Genomic DNA, 9,717 nt, shown 5'->3' with positions numbered 1-9,717 from the left:
AGTGTTTCCCTCTGCTCTGATCTCTCTGGGAGAGGAGAGAGAGAGGGGGGAGAGGAGCGATAGAGGGGAGAGGGGGAGAGGGAGCGATAGAGAGATTGGAAGAGAGAGTAGGGTGTAGTAGTTTGAGTAGATGGACCACTGATCAGCTCTCACGTGAATATTTCCATTAAATCCTCACGCAAGGTTTACCTGAACACAAAAATATCCCCACGCATGTATGCACGCACTAACACACATACTGTACAGTGACCCTCAGACCTAATCTCTTTAGTTAACCATCCGGTCATCAGAAAGGCCATTACATTTAATCTGCTGATAAGAAGGTGAGGGTATTATTTTAGCATGCCACTCTCACTGCACCCCCCATGGATCATTTGAAAGTACATTTTCAATCAGGGTAACGTCCTTTAAAAAAACGTAATCTGCATATTTAGCATTTAAATGTAAATTAGAGTGAGGATGAAATGGTAATAAAGGATAATGTGCATATTTTAACACAATAGGGGACATGGGGGAGGGAGGGGGCATAAAGGAGGTGGGCAGGTGTATAACAGGCTATTCAGACCATTTTAATTTCATTTCTGAATTTTTTTAATGTATTTTTACTCCATACCTGGGGTAGAGCTATGTGGGATGAGAGTATGCGTGACATGTGTGTGTTTAGGATGGGTGTTCAGGGAGTTCAATCTAAACCAAGAGGTAATTTTGCTTACAGTAGATCCTGCCCGTCATCCCCTCTATGCAACTGCAATCCTCTCCTTTTCTCCCTTCATCATTTCTCTCTAGTTCCTCACTATCCTTCTATCTCCATCCCTCTCTCCATTTGGTTATTGATCCATGTTATTGATGACAATACCTTTCTTGTCTTCTGTAGTTTCACCAGAACATCTCCTGCTTGGATCAATGAGACTTACTCTAGCATCTTTCCATCTCCCCATTCCCACTCTTCCTCTCTTCCTTCTCTTTCGATGTAGCATGATCAGAGAAGCAATATTGGTTTAACTTACCAAACCATTTGATTAACAGATTGATGAACTTAAAAGCAGTTGAACATAGAGGTAGACACACATGATTGGAATGGTGCCTTTTATTTCACAAGAGTGTTTCAGAAGAGATGCAGGGTTATAAGCAAGGCAACAACAGCAAGTAAGCAGAAAGAGAAATTATGTTCATAGAATAATAAAAACTTTTATATTAATAAATTAAAACTGTCAATACTATCAGTACAATAACAGCTAACAGTACTATAATATAATATATTCATTTATTTTTAGAAAGATAGTTACAAAAAGGACTTTCGACTGAAGAAAATAAGATATTACTTAAGAAAGAATAATCAGTTGTGGACAATAATAAGGTGGAGTTGAGTTCCAAGTCCTCTCAATCTCAGGCACATATTAATAACTCACAAATACTGATTTGGAAAACAGTGTGTGGGATCAGATACACTCGTATCTCTCTGATTCAAGCTGTCCTTAGTTTTTATTGTACTGACAGTATTGAATGGTTCTGACTTAGAATATGTGGACAACTACAAATACCTAGGTGTCTGGTTAGACTGTAAACTCTCCTTCCAGACTCACATTAAGCATCTCCAATCCAAAATGAATCTAGAATCGGCTTCCTATTTCGCAACAAAGCATCCTTCACTCATGCTGCCAAACATACCCTCGTAAAACTGACCATCCTGCCAATCCTCAACTTTGGCGATGTCATTTACAAAATAGCCTCCAAAACTCTACTCAACAAATTGGATGTAGTCTATCACAGTGCCATCCGTTTTGTCACCAAAGCCCCATATACTACCCACCACTGCAACCTGTACGCTCTCGTTGGCTGGCCCTCGCTTCATACTCGCCGCCAAACCCACTGGCTCCAGGTCATCTACAAGTCTTTGCTAGGTAAGCTCACAGATCACTGCACCTGTACATAGCCCATCTGTAAATAGCCCATCCAACTACCTCATCCCCATACTGTATTTATTTATTTATCTTGCTCCTTTGCACCCCAGTATCTCTACTTGCACATTCATCTTCTGCACATCTACCATTCCAGTGTTTAATTGCTATATTGTAATTACTTTGCCACCATGGCCTATTTATTGCCTTACCTCTCTTATCCTACCTCATTTGCACACACTGTATATAGACTGTCACACCCTGCCCGCCTTTTCTTTATTATTTTGGTTAGGTCAGGGTGTGACGAGGGTGGTATGGGTGTTTTTGTCTTGTCTAGGGGTTTTTGTATACCTATGGGTTTTGGTATTGTCTAGGTAAATGTAGGTCTATGGTGGCCTGAATTGGTTCCCAATCAGAGACAGCTGTTTATCGTTGTCTCTGATTGGGGATCCTATTTAGGTTGCCATTTTCCATTTTGGTTTTGTGGGTTATTGTCTATGTGTAGTTGCATGTCAGCACTCGTGTTTATAGCGTCTTGTTAGTTTGTTTAGTGTTCTTTGTTTAAATAAAGAAGAATGTATTCATCTCACGCTGCGCCTTGGTCTCCTAGTTATGACGAACGTGACATAGACTTTTTCTACTGTATTATTGACTGTATGTTTGTTTATTCCATGTGTAACTGTGTTGTTGCATGTGTCGAACTGCTTTGCTTTATCTTGGCCAGGTCGCAGTTGTAAATGAGAACTTGTTCTCAAATAGCCTACCTGGTTCAATAAAGGTTCAATAAATAAAAAATGTATTGAACATCACTATCAGATAGTGTGTGTATCTATATTCGGGCCAAGAGGTTGATGATGAGTTTCTGCAGGTCCTGTGTGCGTCGCTGGGTGATTTCCAGCACCTCCTCATGGTTGGCGCGTTCCTGGCTGCCATACTCTGATACCACGCGGTTGGTGATGAGAGACAGACCAAACACACGCAGACCACCGTGACGAGCCACAATCACTTCTGGCACTGTACTCATACCTGAGTGAGAGGGAGCGAGAGACAGGGAGCAAGACAGAGTTAAAAGGGAGAGGTCAGAGGGAGACAGAGGGAGAGAGAGAAAGTGATATAGGAGGGTGTGGGTGTGTGAAGACAGGGGATAAAGAGGGGAAGGGAAAGATAGGGGGAGGGGGAGACCTAGAAAATGAGTAATGTCAAAGGATAACATGTACAGCTTCCTCCCTGTCAACCTGTTACCCTCTAACTGACACCACTCAGGGTTCAGATCAATTGAACTATGACCCCTGAAGCTGACCCCATTGGCATAGATATCCCACTGGGCACAGACATCAGTTCAACGTCTATTCCACGTTGGTTTCATTGAAATTACGTGGAAACAATGTTGATTCAGCCAGTGTGTGCCCAGTGGGATGTCAACTGATGTTGTGTGTTAGAGAGAAAGGAGCACCTGACATTTTCTGTTATTAACATCCGTTTGTTTGTTCCTAATTTTGTTTCTAGCTGCATGCACCTCTCCACGTGTGTGTGTGTCTACGTTTTATTGATGGTGTCATTGGTTAGATATTATTACAAATTCCAGTGACTGATATTAGCACCTCACAACCCTGAGCTTCACACTCCACTCCCCATCACCCACAACTGGAGCCGAAGAGTCTAGGGGGCCCCATAAACCTGCCTCTCAAACTCTCCCTGACCTGTGTGAGATGTGCCCTGGTTGGTTGCTAGGGAGGATAGTAGGGGGCCGGACATTTACCCATCCTCTTGATTATACAGGTCACACAATACTTGCAGTCTCCCTCAAGCAGGTCTCTGCCCATCAACAACTGGACTCAATAATATCTCTGGACTTGTGGGATGGTGTGCATGCCCAAAATCCACTACCATTCCACAACCTCTCCCACTTTTCATCCCCATGTACATCCCCATATGCATCAACATATTCATCTTCCTCAGTGTGTTTAAATAAAGTTCCTGTGTGTTTGTTCTTTGGCTGCTTTATTCCCCTCTAACCGGGGGGCGGTGTTAGTGAGTCACAAACCAGTAAAATATGTAGAGCCGGGTCGCTCTCTTTCAGATAGAGTGCTCTTGGGGAGAGCCTTCTCCATTTCCTCAGTCAGAAGATAGTATACACATCAGAGGCCTGATGTGCTCCCTCAAGGTACAAGTTTCCCTTTAGCACAGATCTGAAAGCTGACCATAAATCAGTGTCTTGTACTCACCCACAGCGTCTGCCCCCAGGCTCAGCAGTATCTTGCTCTCTGCCACTGTCTCGAAGGCGGGGCCGCCCACATTGCAGTACACCCCCTGTTGGAGGAAAGAGGAACAGCCCTGCTCCTCCGCCACCTCTCGAGCCAAACGGCCCAGGTCTGCATCATATGCATCCGACATGCAGGGGAACCGCACACCAAACCTACACTCACGCACACACACACACACAGAACAGTAGACTTAACACACACACTGAACGCTCTCAAACATACACCCCAAAACCTCACATGCCAAAGTGTACTTTTTTAAAGTCCACACATACCTTCAACAATCAAAGCACCTAATGATGGTAATAAGAGCTCATCACAGCTAAATGACTCATTACCGTCATAACTCCATTTAGGTTATCGACATCTCATTATCAGTGGCTTAGCGATGACTGCTTAGAGGCACTTGAATTGCTAGTTCAGACTCAAACATGACAAATCTCGAATTACACTCTATTCTCAATACAGTAGAAAGTGCATAGGACAGAACCCCATAGAATAGGGTGTCATTTATGGTAATTTGGTCTCAGTGTTTTGGTGGCTCACTGATGATCAAAGGCACCTGTTTGATTGTCTCATAGTTTAGGTGTCTCACCTGTCATCGTTGTGTCCCCTCAGAGGGTTGATGCCGGCCAGGCCAGGCATATTGATGTGGTCTCTGATCAACATGATGTCACCAACATTGAACTTAGGGTTCAGTCCTCCTGCAGCGTTGGTCACTATCAACGTCTCCACCCCAAGCAGAGTAGACACACGCACCGGGTACGTCACCTGCACAACACAAAGAATATACAGTACTACAGCAGTCAGAGTGGACCTACACCATTACAATGTCTTGGAGTGACAGAGAGCATCATCACGTTAATCAGCTGTCTGTACTTAGGACTCAGCAGCCCACTGCAGTCCCAACTATAATGTAATCTGCCAGCTCTGTGGTCAGAGTAGTCTAGGAGCTTCATGTTGGACAGTGACACAGCAGAATCCAAAACAGTACTATGTAACAAGCTCATGTAACTGATACTGTCTAAGCAGGACCTATGTTTACTGCATGTCTCTTTTTTTACAGCAATTTGTCTTCAAAATACTTTTTATGGAAAGGATAGCATACACAACATGGTATGTACTGTATGTGTGTTGCCTTGTGTTTCAGAGCGGTGTATGTGTGTTGCCTTGTGTTTCAGAGCGGAAGAGGCAGTCTAACCATGGCAATGCTGTAGCCCTCATAGTAATGGAACCTGCCCTGCATACAAACACAGGCCTTCCCTTGCAGCTCCCCAAACACCAGATTCCCAGCATGGCCTGGCACTGATAGAAAGAGAGAGAGAGAGATACACAAATATGGGGACAGCACAGGAGGCTGCTGAGGGGAAGAAAGCTCACAATAATGGCTGGAATGGAGTGAATGGAATGGTATCAACAACATGGAAACCATGTGTTTGATGTGTTTGATACCATTCCATTATTCTGTTCCAGCCATTACTAGGAGTCTATCCTCCACGATTAAGGTGCCACCGGCAGCTTGTGGTACACTGGCACATTCACAATAAAATACACCAACTTCCTTGCCAGATTTGGGTCCGACGAGGTGTTGCACACACACGTGTGCACGCAAACACACACACACACATACATACACACGTATGTTACCCTACATGGGATGGGATTAAGGGAGACAGATGAGGAAAGGAGGTGAAGTTGCAGGTCAAAGCACTAACAGGCCAGTCTACCTGGTGTGCAGTATGGTGGAGTTTGGTGTGTGTGTTTAGTAGGTGGGCATCTCCCTGTGTGTCTCAGTGGCAGGGCCAGTTCCCCTACCCCCTAAGGGGTGATTAAGCCCTGTACCCCAGAGCTTACGTCTGAGTAGGAAAACAACCCAGCTACCCCCCCCATCTACTCACCATGGTCCCTCATTAATGATGTAATCTGGGACCAATGTTGATGACATGGCTTTACAACTTTATTATGCAATGTAGTCATGTGAGGTGAAGAAGATGTTAAGCTACAGACTCACAACACAGTGTCAAACATAAGTCTTCAAGGTTGTGTGTGTATACTGTACCTGTGCTCTGAGGGAAGTGAGGGATGTCTTTATAAGGGAAGGCTACACTATTCTCCAGTAAGTCTGCCAGCCCTCCCAGTCCAGAACCACAGATGATGGCCACCTTGGGCATGTGCTGCGTACGCTCCAGCAGCCAATCAGCTGTCTCTTTGTACTGCTCATAGGTGTACCTGCGAAGTGGAGTGAGAAAAAGAGAGAGAGAGAGGGAGAAGAAAGAAAGAAAGGGCCAACAGTGAAGGGTTAGGGGCAAAGGGAAGGATTTGAGGGGTGTAAATGCAGTTTTGTCCCACTCCTGCAGTGGAGCGTTTAGCTCAGGCCCTGGGCAGAGTAACTTGGCAGGATGGTGATGAATCACAGGCTGAGAAGCCTCCATAAGCAAATCCACTGGAGCACAGTAAGCAAGCAGTCCCTTACACACACATCAAAATGCGATACTCAACACAAACGCGTGGGTGGTGATGTATGAGTGTGTGTGCATGCACACACATGCACTTCCAACAAGTGGCCCCTGAAGCCTGATTGAAGGGTTAGGATGCGTAAATAAACCCCCATCCCTCTGGCCCCGTCAGCCTTGGTCATGGGGGGTGGAATGGCTTCAGCAATTCATCAAATTCGATCAATTCAATTCACTGGGTGAGTAGACATCTCTCACTCTGTCCTGAAGGCAAGGACAGAGAGAGAGAGAGACAGAGAGAGAGAGAGAGAGAGAGAGAGAGAGAGAGAGAGAGAGAGAGAGAGAGAGAGAGAGAGAGACAGACAGACAGACAGACAGACAGACAGACAGACAGACAGACAGACAGACAGACAGACAGACAGACAGACAGACAGACAGACAGACAGACAGACAGACAGACAGACAGACAGACAGACAGACAGACAGACAGACAGACAGACAGACAGAGAGAGAGAAAGATGGTCTGTGGGGATGGAGTGGACTAGAGTTCTCTGACATGAGAAGCCATTGAAGAGAGCAATCAGTGTGGTTAATGCTCTCCCTCTCTCTCGGTGTATAGAGCTCTTAAAGGCAGTAATGGGTCAGTGTGGTTAATGCTCTCCCTCTCTCTCGGTGTATAGAGCTCTTAATTAAAGGCAGTAATGGGTCAGTGTGGTTAATGCTCTCCCTCTCTCTCGGTGTATAGAGCTCTTAAAGGCAGTAATGAGTGAGAGGTTGCAAGAAAAGGTAGCTAGAGAAAGGGCTATAGGAAAGGGAACAATGGGGTACTAAGTTAAGGGGAACTAAGCAAGCAAAGAAGCAAGTAGTCTATTCTAGTCTAGTTCATCCTATAGAATGCAGGAATTGACATTCAGGCCTCAAAGACATTTACCCATTGGGCAAGTCAGTAATATATTTTTGTTGCCCAAAGATTATGATTACTTGCTGAAAATGTAAAATAGCTATTTTCCACTACACACAGGGGACGCACACACACACACACACACACACACACACACACACACACACACACACACACACACACACACACACACACACACACACACAAACACACATACACTCACACACATCACCACTCAAGTGTGTGTTGAACCAGAAAGACCAGACTACTGGAATTCTTTGCATCTAGTTGTTATCAGTAAAAAAAAATCACCTGCCACATGGGGCATCCACAGGCTCAACTTGCACGACTGCTCATGTCTGAGAAACCAGAAAAGTACTGAGAAACTAGAAAACAAACGATGAGCACGGAGTGCGCAACAGGGTAAACTATATTGCCCAACATTGCCCCATGCCTTCCCTCCTACACAGAGCTGTCGAAGGTCCTGACGGTCGCTCTGGCAAAGTTCCTGTCCCTTGCGCTATGAATACGGAAGCGGGATCGACCACAGCACAGCAGCCGCGTTCAGAGCATTTGAATACCAAACAGGCCTAGCCTAATGTAGGCTACAACGAAAAGCCCTGATATACAGTATTTCTTCTCAGGAGCAGCCTAGAGAGGCATGTACTCTGAATTCTAATCTCTCCCTAGCCTAGTCCCTCCTGTAGCTTTGCAGGAAAACAACTCCAGTGACTGATGAGTTTTCAAGTTTGCATCTTGAAATTATGCAGTGGAATTCTGCATGTTTTAGCATTGTTTTTTGTAGGGTGAGCAGCCTCTGTAGTTTGTATGCTAAATAGACAGTTACACTTTAATACGGTCCATATTCAACTATTTATAAGGTATTTACAAAAAGATTGCACACTATTAAGGATTAGGGTTAGGTTAGGTTAGGGTAGGTAAGGGTTCCAAGTAGAACCGTTTCGGCTGCCAGGTAGTACCCTTTCTACAGAGGGTTCTACATGGAACCCAAAATGGTTCTACCCGGAACCAAAAGGGTTTTACTTGGAACCGGCAAGGGACAGTGGTGGAAAAAGTACCCAATTGTCATACTTGAGTAAAAGTAAATATACCTTAATAGAAAATGACCCAGTAAAATACTACTTGAGTAAAAGTCTACATGTATTTGGTTTTATATATACTTAAGTATCAAAAGTAAATTTAATTAAAAAATATAAAATATAAAAAGGATAAATAATTTCACATTCCTTATATTAAGCAAACACGATGGCATCATTTTCTTGTTTATTTTAATTTATGGATAGTCAGGGGCACACTCTAACACTCAGACATCATTCACAAACGAAGCATTTGTGTTTAGTGAGTCTGCCAGATCAGAAGCAGTAGGGATGATCGGGGTGTTCTCTTGATAAGCGTGTGAATTGGACAATTTTCCTGTCCTGCTAAGCATTCGAAATGCATTGAGTACCTTTGTGTCAGGGAAAATGTATGGAGTAAAAAGTTGCCGATATTATTTTCTATAAGAATGTTGCGGTGTAAAAGTAAAAGTTGGCAAAAATATATAGTGAAGTACAGATACCCCAAAAAACATCTTAAGTAGTACATTTAAGTATTTTTACTTAAGTACTTTACACAACTGCCTATTGAGTCACCCGAAGAACACTTTTGGAACCCTTTTCTCTAAGAGAGTATAGGCTTATAGCCTAATCTTGTGCCTGCATAGCCTGCAGTGTTTAGGCTGCAGCGTGGTTTTATTGTGTGCAATATAGGCAAGCTCTCATCGAATTCAAACTGGCTATCTGTAGTCTATTTCCTTCCATCCACCTTGTATCATATGGGAAGGACGTTTTGGCTATCTACCTGTCACTTTGACCGGGGGCGTTATCAGAAACGAGAGCTACTGCCGCCACATTAGTCTTGCGCTTTCTCACTGCACTCTCAAATTCTCTATGAGGAATGATCGCCGTTGCTATGGCAATGATCTGGTTGTTCCCGAGTTAATGGTTAATTCGAATAGGCGAAACATGTTTATGAGGTGATAGATTAAGGTTTATTCCTTCTGACCGAGCATAATATCATGTAGTCGTTTATTTATCGTACCTGCTCTCGCTGGTGTATGACATGTCGGCGACGTTTGTGGAAATTGTTAGATTTATTTCTCTCGCTGTCTGTGATACAGCTTTCGGTTTGAAAGATGGGGGTGA

General features: G+C 44.0%; 1 protein-coding gene across 1 annotated transcript; it reads right to left on the bottom strand.

Annotated features, from left to right (window-relative positions):
- Nucleotides 1-1,069: 1,069 nt before the first annotated feature.
- On the bottom strand, nucleotides 1,070-9,717 carry LOC139563048 (purine nucleoside phosphorylase-like). Its single transcript, XM_071381305.1, has 6 exons — nucleotides 9,614-9,717; nucleotides 6,219-6,388; nucleotides 5,361-5,464; nucleotides 4,755-4,930; nucleotides 4,124-4,314; nucleotides 1,070-2,924 (listed from the first exon to the last, which is right to left on the bottom strand). The coding sequence occupies exons 1-6, from the start codon at nucleotides 9,634-9,636 to the stop codon at nucleotides 2,728-2,730; spliced, it is 861 nt and encodes a 286-aa protein (XP_071237406.1). The 5' UTR covers nucleotides 9,637-9,717; the 3' UTR covers nucleotides 1,070-2,727.

Source organism: Salvelinus alpinus, chromosome 33 (genome assembly GCF_045679555.1).
Source record: "Salvelinus alpinus chromosome 33, SLU_Salpinus.1, whole genome shotgun sequence".
Classification (NCBI taxonomy): domain Eukaryota; kingdom Metazoa; phylum Chordata; class Actinopteri; order Salmoniformes; family Salmonidae; genus Salvelinus; species Salvelinus alpinus.
Note: the sequence above shows the minus strand (reverse complement) of the source record. Positions and strands in the feature narration are given on the sequence as shown.